The 16,427-nt window shown below is 39.7% G+C and overlaps 1 protein-coding gene across 2 annotated transcripts in view; it reads left to right on the forward strand.

Annotated features, from left to right (window-relative positions):
* Positions 1-16,427, forward strand: part of LOC113132160 (inactive phospholipase D5-like) — a 28,979-nt gene that overhangs the window by 9,946 nt on the left and 2,606 nt on the right. The window contains exons 2-5 of one of the 2 annotated variants that reach the window (XM_026310080.1): positions 7,286-7,422; positions 12,052-12,238; positions 14,057-14,165; positions 14,470-14,597. In XM_026310080.1, coding sequence (XP_026165865.1) covers positions 7,286-7,422; positions 12,052-12,238; positions 14,057-14,165; positions 14,470-14,597 — 561 coding nt within the window. The remainder of the gene's footprint in view (positions 1-7,285; positions 7,423-12,051; positions 12,239-14,056; positions 14,166-14,469; positions 14,598-16,427) is intronic. The other variant, XM_026310081.1, reaches the window with a different exon arrangement.

Consider the following 16,427-nt stretch of genomic DNA (forward strand, 5'->3'; position numbering starts at 1 on the left):
TATGTTATGGCCTTTACAGTCTATAGATCTCAGTGGGACATAAGGCCAATGTGTTTGACCAGCCTTGCAATTGCTATCATGACAACAACCAAACAAGGGACAGTCTTTAAGTAGAATGATGTTCATCCCTCCTGCAGAGTTCAAAGACTTGGATAATTTATAACAAAGAGAACTGATGCTGTTCTAGCTCATGGGAGCATAACATCCTACTAAAACACCTTCATCATCATCATCAATTTGATTAACGCATTAAATAGTATATAATCTACACAGACCTGCAAGAAGCATCTTATAGCCTAGTTCCAGACCTCTGAATCACCATCTTGGACTCAACTGGTTGATGTTGCGACTATTAGATTAGCATGAAAGGCGTTAAATACGTCGCAGTTTTGTTGCATAGAAAGGTGCTAAAGAAATACTGACAGGTTTCAACTTAAACGCAGGTAAAGATAAAGGAAACAAGACTATGGAGAAAAAGGCCATAACAATTTAACATTTTAGTGTAAAGTAAAAATCATTTATAGCATAAGATTTTTTTAAAAAGCTGGGCAGCTACTTTCCCCACCATAAACAGAAATGGTATGTTGACTAGTACACTGTTTAAAAAAAGGAAAGTGTTCCTTTGAAAGAACATCAACAGATTGGGTATATAATTGATTCAAACAAAACAAAATACCAGTAATCACACTTCACAAATACCTGCCAATGACAGGCTCAGTGAATTAAGTAAAAATGTAAAACTAAATTTGCTAAGTTTGTCTTGTTACCTCAGAGGTACCCTGAAAGTACAGCTCTCATTTTTCAGCATGAGGTGACCTTTAATAGAACTACATCAGAACAGTCTTATATATACAAGCATTTTATATATTAATAACTTACAACTAGTTGGTTAGATGAATTCTGGCTACACTGGTTTTTAGTAACAGTTTCTGTTCTGCAGTCATCAACACAAACTTGAGCAGACCCATAAATGCACAAGACTTGACAAAGCTGTCAAACAGACCTATAGTGAAAAATCTTTAAAGACATAGCTCTGGGCTTCCAGCCATTACAAACCAAGCACCAAGAAACTGGACATCTATTCTTTTCTTTTATTTGACCAGTGGTGTCAAACTGAGATAATCACTACTTTTCAAATTAACCAGAGATGGAAAAAGGGATCTTGGCCAACCACCTACTGCACTCTGTAATTCAAAGTCAACTGTATTTCCTTTGTACTCTTAAAGACATTTCCTGATTCAGGATAGACTCTCTTCTGGACTTGATGCATGTCCAGTACTGTCCCGGATGACTAAGAAAATGCATAAACACAGTACCCTTTTTTGTCAAGGTGAGCCCTATTGTTATGGAGTCACATCCTTATAAAGCTGCTGTAAGTGTACAGAGCTCCTCTGGCTGGCAGAGCATACTCAGGAGATCAGACAGTCAGCGAGTTGAAGTAAGAGCACACTGTCTCTGTGGAGAGGAGCACTCAATGTTACTTTTCCTAAATCAGGAGCAGACGCACAAAGGTGATAAGACGTGACAGTACAAATGGAGTAGCATGCTGTCATTTCTTAGATAGAACGAACCAGATTCATTTTCTGTTCCTCTGTCTTTCTTCTCAGCATTTATTTGGTTTTAAAAGTGAATACAATAAAGTACAGCCTGTATTGAATAGACTGTGATGAGGTATCAGAAGACTGCAAATAAATATATTAACCACCAAAAGCAATAAATCAGACATAAACACTCATTGGTTTAATGTGGAGCTAAATGGAGGGTAAGTGACAGCAGATGTCATCAACTGCAAGTGATATACTGAAGCAATTATGGCTGGTTAAATGTCCTTGAAACAGGCCATAATATGCAGTTATGCCTGAGGTATTGTCCCAAAGGAAAGCACAAAGGAAGAATTATTCAATAGTGCAACACATTAACAGACATTACCTGCAACATAACTAAAAATATCAGCCCCCAAATCCACTGAGTGGTGTTTACAGGTCATTGCAAAAAGCTGATAAATAGCACCAAACCTAACAGACTCTAAATAAACATTTAGTGTTAACACTGCCATTTGCTTTTAATGCTTTTCTCTAGAGGTTTGTTCAAAGTGAATTTTTTTACCCTGTGTCATTTGCACAAATTTGACCACTGAACCGTTCATGCAGTTTGTTTATTCACCCAGACATGTGTTGGGCTGTATCTAAAATTTCTAGAAATTAGAGGAAAGCTGTTGTTGTGCAACTACAGCTGTTGATGGTGTTAAGTAACTGTTATTACTAAAAAACTAATAAACCCAGATGCAGAGTAGTGAGCAAGATTTCGGACACATGCTGCATTTACACAGTGGCAAAACACTAAAATAACACCTTACCTCAAGGTGGCAAGCGTTGGGAGTTATTGTCTGTTTCAGAAATTGTAATTATTTAAAAGGTTATGACATAAACACAGCATGAATCTAGTGACTATAAGGGCTACTTGTTGTGACTACACTTTGTGTCTATTTGTGGTACTTGGAAGAATAAGAAAGGAGATGGAGAAAGAGACAAAAGAGACAGATCAAAGACACTGACTCAGATAGTAAACGTAGTAAAATGATAAACATAACTGGTTCAACTCAACACACAGAGATAAAAAGAAATGCCAAGTGTAAGAGAGAACAACCAGACAGTTTATTGGAAACACACTGTGTTCCCAGCATCCTGCCTCCCAGCACTTAGGGACCATGGCAGCACACTGATATTGCTCTCATACTGTCACTCATTCTCACCTCAGGCATTCAAAAGCTACTGTACTCTAAATCTATAGAGTGTGTTTTTTCAGAGTACGCTGCCTATAGCAAAACAACAAAAAAGTATAAAAAAACACATTATTTATCCACATGTAAAATGGATTGCACAAATGTATGTATAGGATGGCCAGAACACTATGAAATGTGTGTGTTTTCATGGAAAAAAATAGCACCTGAAACTGAAAAAGCATCAGACTGCTAAACTTACCTAATTTCCTAATTGCTTATCATACTTGGCTTAGGTGTATTATATTTCTTTACTTTCATTTGAGTGATACTTGATTTTGAGAAACAGCTGGATTCATGGATGGAAACTTGGCTGCACTAAAAGAAGTGTCTTTTTAAAAGCCAGCAAAATTGCATCCTGTCACCAAGCCTGTGGCAATCTATGCTCTACCCATCCTGCTTGCTTCCATATACAACATCTGCAGTGCTCCAAGCACTCATTAGACAAATTAGTCCAGGATATGTGGTTGATAGGTCAGCCAGATTTCTGTTCTCTAAGCAGCATGGCTCTTTGGTCTCACCATGCCCTGATATAGAGCAAACAGTCATGAGAGAATAATTAGGCCCTGACACTTTCCTGAGGCTATGCTGTAGAGAAATTCAGTCTGCATCTCTAAAGGCACAGAGAAACACATTTAACATTTCCTACATGTGCTTCCAAAGCTACAGGGACCATATGACTTGTGTTCATGGGCTGTTAGTTCACTGCAATTCTTCTAATGTCCTTTTACTTTATTTCAGTAACTATATACTGGCACTGCATCAAAAGACAGAGTCAAGAAAAACAGACAATCCCCATAATATTAGCTGTCAAACTCAGAACAGGTACAGTGGGTACGGAAAGTATTCAGACCCCTTTAAATTTTTCACTCTTTGTGTCATTGCAGCCATTTGCCAAAATCAAAAAAGTTCATTTTATTTCTCATTAATGTACACTCAGCACCCCATCTTGACAGAAAAAAACAGAAATGTCGAAATTTTTGCAAATTTATTAAAAAAGAAAAACTGAAATATCACATGGTCATAAGTATTCAGACCCTTTGCAGTGACACTCATATTTAACTCACATGCTGTCCATTTCTTCTGATCCTCCTTGAGATGGTTCTGCTCCTTCATTGGAGTCCAGCTGTGTTTAATTAAACTGATTGGACTTGATTAGGAAAGGCACACACCTGTCTATATAAGACCTTACAGCTCACAGTGCATGTCAGAGCAAATGAGAATCATGAGGTCGAAGGAACTGCCCAAGAAGCTCAGAGACAGAATTGTGGCAAGGCACAGATCTGGCCAAGGTCACAAAAGAATTTCTGCAGCACTCAAGGTTCCTAAGAGCACAGTGGCCTCCATAATCTTCAAATGGAAAAAGTTTGGGACGACCAGAACTCTTCCTAGACCTGGCCGTCCAGCCAAACTGAGCAATCGTGGGAGAAGAGCCTTGGTGAGAGAGGTAAAGAAGAACCCAAAGATCACTGTGGCTGAGCTCCAGAGATGCAGTAGGGAGATGGGAGAAAGTTCCACAAAGTCAACTATCACTGCAGCCCTCCACCAGTCGGGGCTTTATGGCAGAGTGGCCCGACGGAAGCCTCTCCTCAGTGCAAGACACATGAAAGCCTGCATAGAGTTTGCCAAAAGACACATGAAGGACTCCCAGACTATGAGAAATAAGATTCTCTAGTCTGATGAGACCAAGATTGAACTTTTTGGCGTTAGTTCTAAGCGGTATGTGTGGAGAAAACCAGGCACTGCTCATCACCTGCCCAATACAATCCCTACAGTGAAACATGGTGGTGGGAGCATCATGTTGTGGGGGTGTTTTTCAGCTGCAGGGACAGGACGACTGGTTGCAATTGAAGGAAAGATGAATGTGGCCAAGTACAGAGATATCCTGGAAGAAAACCTCTTCCAGAGTGCTCAGGACCTCAGACTGGGCCGAAGGTTCACCTTTCAACAGGACAATGACCCTAAGTACACAGCTAAAATAACAAAGGAGTGGCTTCGGAACAACTCTGTGACCCTTCTTGACTGGCCCAGCCAGAGCCCTGACCTAAACCCAATTCAGCATCTCTGGAGAGACCTGAAAATGGCTGTCCACCAACGTTCACCATCCAACCTGACAGAACTGGAGAGGATCTGCAAGGAAGAATGGCAGAGGATCCCCAAATCCAGGTGTGAAAAACTTGTTGCATCATTCCCAAGAAGACTCATGGCTGTACTAGCTCAAAAGGGTGCTTCTACTCAATACTGAGCACAGGGTCTGAATACTTATGACCATGTGATATTTCAGTTTTTCTTTTTTAATAAATTTGCAAAAATTTCTACATTTCTGTTTTTTTCTGTCAAGATGGGGTGCTGAGTGTACATTAATGAGAAATAAAATGAACTCTTTTGATTTTGGCAAATGGCTGCAATGACACAAAGAGTGAAAAATTTAAAGGGGTCTAAATACTTTCCGTACCCACTGTAGCTTCTCATCTCCTAGATGAGTAAAATGGATTTTTCAGCAGATAGCAGAGAGCAAAAAGTCTCTGTTTAAAACATCTGCTGCTGATCTGAGGATGTAAAAATCCACCCTTTCTGCACTGGCCTGCACCTCTGTCTGCATGTGTTTGAGTGCAGAGACATTAACAGTGGGAGAGTGTGTGCTTTTTATATGTCTGGCATCATGCCATCCACCTTGCACAGCCTTTTTTAGATGGACTCCAAGGAGCTTTTTAAAACAGCTGGCGAGCAATCTCACTAAATCATGTTATTTATGATGCTTTTTTGCAAGTCACTGAGGGCTATCTTAGCTTTTGGTAGAAGATTGGAATTTTCTAGCATATGCTACAGTAATTAACTGCAAAGAGAAATATCCCAAATTGTGATGTGTTTTGAAAGTTGTGAGATGAAAAAAAATGCACAAAGGTTTGATTACTTTAGTTTGGCATTCATATTTTTAGAGTTACTGCTTTGGGGATGCACGTGAATGGGTTCAGTACCTTTTTCTTTTTTCCTATTCCTATTATGTTTAAACAGTCTTGCTGCTGTGACGCAGACTACTTACTGCAATCGATGGTATATTGATGCTTTCAGGTGCTCCAGTGTCAGGTAACACTGTCCCTAATGCACACTTTGACTGTTTCATGTACACCTGCCATTATGCACATATACATCCAACCACATCTATATGAAGCAGCTGGTAGATAAACACGTACGAGAATCATGCAGCACTTGCATGTCCTGCAAGTAGAGCTTCATCTGTACATGCGTTTTATTGCAGTATGTCTTATATAAGGTGCAGCAGATGAATGACAGTTTTGATTTAACCTCCATTTACCCTGTGAGTTGTTTGCGGAGTAAGCTTTGGTTAAGTGCCTGGGGTTCTTTGGCAGCGTAAGATCAGTGGTGGAGAGAAATATTTCTATTCTTTCACCTACATTTTTCCAATCATGTCTGTGGATGTGAACCAGTTGCTTTATGCTCAGGAGGTCATTCACTTTAATTTTCATGTGTTTGACTTTCAGATAGCGGCACATAGTAAATAGCTACTGAATAATGTTCCACCCGCCAGCACTGCTAGGAAACAGAAATTTCCTATTCCCATGTCAGACATCAGCTCAGACCAATAGCTTTGTGAGGACGAGGGCTTGAAACTGCCAATGTCTCTCCAGTCCACTGGGACCATCCATTGGCTGCAGTGGTTGGGAGATTCATCTAATTCCCCCATGAGAAACTATGGAAATGAACATCTTTAGATTCAATAAACACAATGAGACAACCCAGGCTTAGTGTATGTATTAGCAGAGGTCGATGGTGTATTATATGAGATTTGTCTCTGAGGATAAGAGCTGGCTCCTCTAATGATCTGCTGTGTTCAAGGATAATTAGTTTTGGCTCTAGTGATTTTCAAAGGGATCAGGATGCATTTATTATTGTTTCACAAATAGCTGGGGCGTTTCCCAGTAACTGGGTTAAATCCACTGTACATCAGCAGCTCAGTGAGTTGAAAGCATGAGTGAGGACATCCTGACACTGCAAAAGACAAACTTTCAGTCCTGTGTTTGCCTTTTTGTCCTATGTTAGATTAAACACTAAAACGAAATTAAATACATGCTACATAATTATGTAATAATGCTTAAAATAGGAGCAAGAGGTTTGTATTATGACCTAGCATGAAAGCTAATATGAAAGCTCATATCTTTATATCACTGACTAGTATAGTATCAAGTAATAATCAATACACAGGTCTCAGTCTCCAGCAGAGATGTTTACTAGACTGTTTTCACATCATTAATAGTTATAAAAATACACTGATCTTGCAAAGTCATATATAAGTCATACTTCTACATGTTTGTATTAAATCCCCTTCTATATAAAGTTGTGACCTGCTGACGTGTACATGAAATCTGGAGACATGTCAGCTGGGAGAGCCAAGGTCAGAGTGCTTTGGCCTTGTTTCTGCAGAAATGTTGCAGAGTAGAAAATACACCTTGAAACTTAGTGTTGTTTTCCTTCTCTTTGTTGCAGTCTCAGCAGAAGTGCATTATAATATTTGCCTTGGTGTGCTGCTTTGCCGTACTGGTGGCATTGATTTTCTCAGCCGTGGACGTCTGGGGTGAAGATGAAGACGGGATCACAGAGGAGAACTGTAGCAAGAACTGCAGGTGAGAACACCCAACATGAATCCACATTTTATCGTGACTTAGTCTTCAAACCATGTGTCTCATGACCCCTCATCACAAGTTATGGCTTTTGTGTGGCCAAATTGATTTGCTTTTCTTTACCTGAATGTTTAGTTTAGAGGCTGATGATGAGAAATATCCAGTGTTTCACAAAGAAAATGAAAAAAGAAAGAGAAGTTTTAAGATATTTAGAATTTTGTCTTCCTTCCTCTCAAATTGATCTCTGGGCCCTTTGGTGGTGCTGACCCTGAGGTTTGGGAATGCCTACCCTGCTCTCAAATTATCTCCAGGCTGTTTTAAAAGTTACTTTATACCTGACCTAAGCAGGTTTCTTCTGTTTAAGTTTAAAGAATATAGATCCCCAGACAAAACTCTGAAAAGCACTGTAATAACTTCTGGTGGTCCAGAGTGAAACTGGCTGATCAGCAGTCACTTGGCTGATACAGCACTTCTTGTTCTCCTAGTCTCCACTTCCTTCTGGTTCCCCTCTATTAGGCTCATACCATTCAGCCTTGAATTACTTCCCTCTCTTTATGTCAGTGTTCATCTACTCGCCCCCTCTTCTTCCTGAAATCAGCCATTTAACAGCCTTCCAGAGAACTCTATCAGGCATCTTTCTCTTCCACTTAAGGCTGGAAGTGTAATCCTGACTTGTAAAGTAGAATTGGACTTCTCTCCTCCTCTGTGCGTATAGAATGAGAGATAAAAGCAAAGCTGGAGAGGGGAATGGTGGAGAATGAGGATGAACCAGGTGGTGGGAGAAGAAGAGGAAGATATTAGACTAGATTCTGAGTTTTGACATGATGGGATCACTGGGGGATTGTTAGTTTAACATTAAGCAAATCTCAGAAATGGGTGCTGTCCATGTCCTCAGGGTGCCCTGTTATTTACAGCCCATAAGCTTAATGATCACAACTGTTTTATTAGTGTTATTTTAAAAGACCTACAGTATACAGTGTGCACGTGTAACATACTGAATGATTTCATACAGTACTTTGCTCAAAGGAAGGTCAGCTGTAATATAGGAAACATGATAGATTACCATAAGCCTGACACAAATACTATGGGGTTTGATGCTTGGTCATGCTCAGTTAAATTCCAGAAGTACTTGTAATTAATCAAAGGAAATGCATCTTAAGCCATTTTAATCACTGCTGTTTTATACACATAATCATTGCATTACCCTGAAATCCAAGACTGCTCCTACTGAATAATCTAAATACAGCAGACTGACCTGCATCTTTCTTGTTTTACTCTTTCTGAGCCAATTACTCTCCCAAATAATGACTCAGCAGCTCTTTCGTTTCTGATACACAGCTGGTGGTTTGTTATTTATATTTCCCTTTAATCAGTTTTTGCCTGCCTAATGAATGATGCTACTCCATTTCAGGGACAGGAGACCTGTGGTTATTGTTAATGTGCATGTGCACAGAAAAACACCTTTGACTAGCAATCAAACACCAAATTAATTTGATATATATTTTCCCTGTGAGAATCAACAGCATCAGATTGCAAATATGATTACAGTAAAACATGATTTCTCTTAGGCTTACAAGAGTGTGTGTTGTTGGACCAAAGAGGGAGCACTTTATAGCCTCTCATCCAATCATATCCAGATGCCAGGCTGCTATATCCCCAGTGTACATGCATAACTGCCTGGTGTCAGACAGCTAATAAGGAGTTTAGCATTGATCTACAGTTGCTTGTAGTTTGATAAACCAAGTCCTTGCATAGCTAGAGGACTCTACATTCATTCATTTGCATAAAACACCAATCTCACAGTGGATCAAGTTTAAGATAATAGATTGAAATTTACATAGTAATTTTCTTTACAATGGCAACAGCATTTTGGTGGTGCCTGATGAAACACTGCAATTAACATTTACTGTTGAAGTGAACAGCATACTGTAAGCAGAGCAGCAGCAGTTCCTGTGATGCACATATTAATGTCCTCACCGCTCTACACCCAGAGCTTGGGGCAGCTCATGAGAGGGTGGATAATTTGTATCAGATGTCAGGAGCTGCTTCTGCCACACTGCAATTTTCAACACGATCACATGCTGTTACTCAGATTGCTAAAGCAGACACACTGTGTCACAAGCATTTGCATATAATTGGCATTTTTATATAAATTATCCTTATATGCTGTAGTAATTTTTATATGTCACCTACTGGTTAACATGTAAACCTGCATCAGCCCTGACATTGTTGTTGTAGTGGTGTTTGATATGTGCGACTTTTTGGAATAAAGCATTTTAAGAGATTGGCTTTGAACTGTAGGAATCACTGATTGTTCAGAGGTCCCTGTGAAATTTTGCATGTATGCACACACGCACACACACACACACACACACTGTGAAGTTTATACCACTTAGGAATTGGCTGATCAGGCTGTACCACATCCATGACTGTGCAGATATGTTACAATGGCGGCGACCAGCAGTATATAAATCGATGAATCCTCTGCAGGAAGTGACAACCCCTGTCTTGCTGCTTTGTCTTCTTTTAACACCAAAGCCTGTCTGGTTGTTTGAACTGCTCTGAATTACCATTCATCATCGCTCTCAGCCATTAAAATGAACTGAATGGTTTTCTTTCATCCTCAATCTGTTGTCCATTTATCCTTGTATTTCCTCACTGTGAGGTGTTTACAGTAGCTGTCCTAGTTTTTGCTGTTGTTGTGGAAAAAGCATTTCCCATGTTGTACATTCATCTTCTATTTAATCAATCACAGTTCCAAACCCACTACACTAAACCAATTGATTAGCATTACCATTAGAAATTAGCATGCTATGATCACAGAGGGTGTGAATGGTTTGACCCTTGGCCACTTTCCAAAGTCTGACTTACTTTAGACAGGAATACATTTCAAGCTGTGAGTTGGCAATCGGCCTCTTAGTGTGATGCCAGTACATTATCACCTGCAACACATGCTCCTGCCAGTGTGCCCTTGAGTGAAGCACTCATTAGACCACGAGCTGTCACACTTTGGCTGACCGTGTGCTCTGACTGGGCTGAGTTCAGGAGCTCTTTGTTATTACAAAGGCCTGTAGTTGTCTTTATTCTGAATTGATCACCAACCTAAACCATACAGTGGCCTCTCCAAACTTTTAAACCTCATATTCAATTTGATAATTCACCAAAAATAAATGTTATCAGGTGGCTAAGAACAACAATCAATATGCAATCAGAATAAAAACACTCTACACTACTTCAAGAGCTGCACTAATCAATATTGTTATATCAACAAAGGATGCAATTGCTTTTGTAAGGGTAATGTGAAAGGTGTCACATTAAAGACAGTAGAAGTTTTCAGGCAAAGACGTGCAGATAAATGACACAAATGATAAGCAATAACATTATTAATGATAGCATTACATGTAGAACTATGTTCATCAGGCTGAAATAGCATCATGTTTTATAAGATTTCTAAAGACACAGTTTGGCCTTTTCCCTGCTTCCCTTCGACCATACCTATGACAATCTATCATAGGCACAGTCATAATAATTCACCCCCTATGCAGTATTAAAGCACTGTTGGTGGTGTGTTTCTGCTCGCTTCTTGGGCAGGATTGTATATGGAGAACTAATCAACCAGCAGTGGTGCCACACAATTTATATCTGAGCTGTTCAGCCTTGCTAAGCATCATCTCCTTCTATATATTTCTCACTTAAAATACAGTTGGCAGAAATCAATGTGTAACTCAGATAGAGAGAACATGTTGAGCACTGGAGCTTGATAATAGCCTGGTTCTGTGTGGCTGCAGATGTGGGGCTGCAACAGCTAATTTAATCTGTTGACTGCAGTAGTAATGCCCCTGCTATTTTCAGGCATCCTGGTGGAGTAAAATGGGAAGTGGAGATACGTTCAGGAGAGCGGAGAGAAATGGTTAGCCACACAACTTGACATTAGGCCTTGGCAGGGGGGATCCTCACAGTGATGTATATGAAAAATTAAATTGCAGAACTATTACTTTAGCTTTATGATCAAGAGAAATACCTGACTGCACATCATCTGAAGCAGAGGATACAGCTGTTTTGTACTGCCTACATATATGATTTCATTATATACTGCTTGCTGTAACTTTAGCTTATTAAATCTTACTTCTATTGATTACATTACTGTAATAGAATACTGTATATGAAAAACAGGACTACAGCAAAAATGAGTCAATCCAATCTACATTACTGAGAACTGCACATTAACCTTCAATTATTCTCAGCCCCTGCCACAGGCAACCTGTACAAGTGATTTAATCATGCTTGATGGATTCTAAGGTTACGTGTGGTCGAGAAATCTTGATTCCTCTCATTAACTAATTATCTAGAAAAAGAGGAAGAAGGGTGCTGTTGGTTAATTCAGCCTGGAGTAGTCTTAATTGAGGAGAGGATTATGACCTAATTTCAGTGGCACTGTATATCATAATAATTCTGCCACCAATGCAAAAGGATAATTCGTTTGTTAAATACCATGAACCTCACATTAATATAATGCATTTAACCATTATTATACTTAACCCTGTGGCTTTTGTTCATGCAAATTCTGAATATTTTTTCTCTTCCATCATTGTGTTTTTCCTTTACTCAGTTTTCTCTCTTTGTTGTCCACAGAGTAGTGCTTGTGGAGAACATCCCAGAAGGCATCTCCTTCTTAGACAATGGTACACCCCATGTCCCGCTCTCAGCAGGGCTGCACAACTTGCTGGACCAAGCTATCCGGGTCGTAGAGATAGTTTCACCACAGTGGCTCCTCAACTCCTCTGATTATGAATCCAGCTTCCAGCCTGCTGCCAGACAGGTAGAACCAAAGCAAACGAAAAGAAACTTGACTCTAAAAGTTAAAACATTTATTTAAATGTTGTGCCTGTTTTATATTTTCTCTGTCTCCTCATAAAATGTACCAGCTCTGCAGCAAAATGCCCCTTAAAGTTATATATTATTATTATACAAACTGGAGCCTTACTGATGCTTCACAAAGTAAACAGCATTTGACTGTTGTAGCTGGAGCTGAGCTTTTTGTAGCTATTATATTTAAAATGTACAATAAGCAAATTAGACACTGCCTTATATTGTGGGATCCCAGAAAGAAAGTGTAGTGAAAGTCTCCCAGAATGCACTGGGGTATCAGATTAATATGCATTATTTTCTTTGTGCATGTTTCAACACACTGAGATTTTCTCAGAGAAAATGTTCTCTCCCTGCAGTGCTCTTGTTAAAAGTTCAGACAGAATATTTGACTACCGCTACAGCTGTCAAATAAATGCACTGGAGTAAAAAATATTTCCCTTTGAAACAAAGTGGATTTAATTTATTTCAAATGGTCAATATAAATACAAATACTTAAAAACTGTATCTGATCACAATGCAAGTCACAGTGCATTGTTACTTTCCACCACTTCTAAATATACATGTAGCGTGATAGAAAGTTAGTAACGCTACATGTTTTACAGTTGATTTTTCAACATTAAGGAGATCTTGAAGCAAGTGATTCATTTTGGACTTATAGGAAATGTGTATTACAGACATCTGCTTGGAGTGACTGGCCAGGCTGTATGCACCACCACAGAGTTGGGCTTTAAAAAATAGAGGTTGTCTGAAGCTGTTGATTGGAAAGTAATAGCTCCTTTAGAGGCCTCTGGGCAGCAACAAGCTAATGGACTTTCAGCCTGCAACAATCTATCGGCAAATAGTTACCAAGAAACACCTGATCATGAGGGAGATTGGACCAGAAAATATAACTAATATAGTTTACTGTAAAGACAAAGTTAGATGAGGTGCTAGAAAGCATGTGCACTGCATGACTGTCACTTGTACTGTATAATATTGTTTTAATGTATGATAACTAAATTCCGTGACATCCAAAGCTTTAGGTGCAGTTACATTTTTAAAGACACAGCATCAACTGCATCACCTGGAATTCAAATTACTTTGCTTGCTTCGGTTTCTTGTTTCTGATGTGCTTCTTTTATATGTCACTGCTGCATGAATGTTGATGTGGTTGCTGACTATCTGCAAAAGGAGGAGAGGGACCACACACAGACTTACTTCTTATCTTCCTTGTTAATTTTCTGCCTTCATCAGGGACTCAGATGGCAGATGCCAAAACGCTGGGCTTTTAATTTAATATGCTGTCTGAATAAAGACGCAAATAAGAAGTAAGACTATGTGTGGTCCTTCTTTTCATCAAGAGTTCCCGGGTCACCAGCACCAGCACAAGCTTTTATAAGGTTGAGGTGACTTTTTATTCAACAGCAAAGACGTTCAATTCTATTTTGCTTCATTTCACTTTTGCTCAGACTTCTCTCTAGGTTTTCTGCTTTAAGTCATGTATATCACCAAATGTAGGGCTTTCACATAGAAGAATTACATGCATATACAGTATACCCTGAATGACCAAATGAAGTCTCGCTGACCGAGCAAAGAATGAAAAATGTCACCAAGTAAAATGAGTATTTGACCAAAACAAAATCCATCAAATATTGCATTGCAGGCTCCAGTAAGAACAGCATATAAATTAATTTTGATGGTGGCACGGTTTCAAAGACAAGCTTAAAAACTAAACGTGATTCTCGTCTGAGAACATTGTTCATGAATTTCTTCGGTGTGCTTCCCTCAGGGCAGGGCTCTGCTGTTCAGGCTGCAGGGGCTGAAATCCAAAGGAATTCAGCTGAAGATCTCCAGCGGGATGATCGACTCGTCTGAGCTCAGGACACTTGCCAGACATGGTCAGTTCTCACTCACTTTATTATACATTCTGTGTCTATTTGTGTTCAAACATGCTGCAGCTTAGCTCTGTCTGTTTAGTCTGTTGACTGTTCTCTCTCCCTATTTGTCCTTCTCAGTCATTTCAGTCTCTCATTCCATTTTCCCTTCATCTGTCTTTGTGATTCCTGTTTTTGAGGATCTCTCTTTATCCTCTTGCTTTTTTCACACATAACTTCCTTTAGTACAGTCTAGCTTTCTTTTTCTTGTTATTGTTTATCTATTTTTTGATATGTACTGTATATCTGCTTCTGTTTATCTCCATAGATGCTGAGGTCCACTATGTGAACATGACAGCTCTGACCAAAGGTCACCTCCACTCCTCCTTCTGGGTGGTCGACAGGAGACATTTCTACATCGGCAGTGCCAGCATGAACTGGAGATCCCTGGCCACAGTATCCAATAAACACCACATAACACAGAACACAAAGAAACACACATAATGTACATAGTTCTTGATGCAAAAGGTATAGATGGGATGGATGGAAGGTGTTCGGAAGGTACATTCAAAATAGAAAGCGGTCATTCTTTCATCTTCATCTTCAAAACTGATGGATCTTGGATGGTTCGTTAAAGTACAAGCCCATTTCTTAGGCAGCTACATTGATCTTTTAATGTCCAAAGATACAAGAGACTTTCATTGAAGAAAATGAATTGCCCAGAGCTCAAGGTGACCACCTAAATTTTTATGTAGTTTCTTTCCAAGAGGTTATGGACTGTATTTTTAGTCTTTCAGAGTACATGTTGGTGTGGTTTGAGGGCAGTAGAATAGATGGTGTCAAATAAGACTTAGGTAACTAGGATCTATTCTTAGGAAAAAATATGCTCATGTATGTGGTGCAGTGAGAGAATGAATGTGCAGAGTGAAAGAGAGAAAGAGAAGGCCATTCAGAAGGTACAAGCTGTGGATCTGCAATTGAGAAGTGGCTCTTTGAAATGAAAATACTGCAAAGACCAAAGAGAGAAGATCCACTGTAGTGTTTACTCATTCCCTGCTGTTGTGATGAAGAAGAAGAAGAAGAAGTAGAAGTAGAAGAAGAAGAAGAAGTACTTTATTAATCCCCTAGGGGAAATTCAATTGTTACAGCAGTTATTCTAATTTAAAGTTATTAAATGTAATATTATTTAAATTATATTAATTAATAGTAATTAATAAAGTAATTAAAGTAATTCACTTGTATGTAGAAAAGTAATAAAGTAATTATTTATTTTGGGGGGGTTGTGTGTGTGTGTGTGTGTGTGTGTGTGTGTGTGTGTGTGTGTGTGTGTGTGTGTGTGCGTGTGTGTGTGCGTGTGTGTGTGCGTGTGTGTGTGTGTGTGTGTGTGTTATTGTTTATATTGAGGAATTATAGAGTCTTATGACCGTAGACACAAAAGACTTCCTGAATCTCTCAGTCTTGGCTTTAGGAGGAATTAGTCTGTGGCTGCATGAACTTCCCATTCACCACAGTTCCTCATGAAGTGGGTGGGCAGGATTGTCCAGCATGGAGTTGAGTTTGTCCACTATCCTCCTCTCTGCCACAGCCTCCAGACTGTCCACTTCAGACAGATTTTGTCTTCCTGATCAACTTGTTTAGTCTGTTGGCCTCACCAACCTTGATGCCACCTCCCTAGCACACAACTGCAAAGAACAGTGCACTCGCTACTACGGACTGATAGAACATCTTCAGTACCTTGTTGCACACGCCAAAGGAACAGAGTCTCCTGAGGAAGAACAGTCTGTTCTGTCCTTTCTTGAAGACTGCATCTGTACTGTTTGACCAGTCCAGTTTGTTGTTCATGTGTGTAATGAGCCTCAGAGAGAGGTTGAAGAGTTTCTGAAAAACCTCTGCAAGCTGTCGAGCACACACCTTAAGTACTATGGGACTGATCTCATCTGATCCTTTTGCTTTCTTGGTCTTTTGTTTAGCTAGTTCCTTCCTCACCTGTTCGGTGGCAAAGGCTGGGCCTGTGTATTGTGTTGAGGAGTCAGATGGTGAGGGTAGGGGAGGAGGTATTGGAGGTGAGGTATACTTCAATGTTATATGGCTGCTGATAGAGGAGATGGCATCAGTGGGCAATGGGGAGGCAGCATTGGCAGAGATGTTGGTGGAGGGATGTGAAGAGACCCCAAGGCATCAGCTAGCCTTCTTATAGCCAGTCATTATTTTCATCCCATTCTGTCTCAACTTGTGCTCTACTCTGTCTCTATGGAGCTGCTTTGCCTCCCTCAGCTTCCTCTTGAG

Source organism: Mastacembelus armatus, chromosome 15, assembly GCF_900324485.2.
Source record: "Mastacembelus armatus chromosome 15, fMasArm1.2, whole genome shotgun sequence".
In the NCBI taxonomy this organism is placed as follows: domain Eukaryota; kingdom Metazoa; phylum Chordata; class Actinopteri; order Synbranchiformes; family Mastacembelidae; genus Mastacembelus; species Mastacembelus armatus.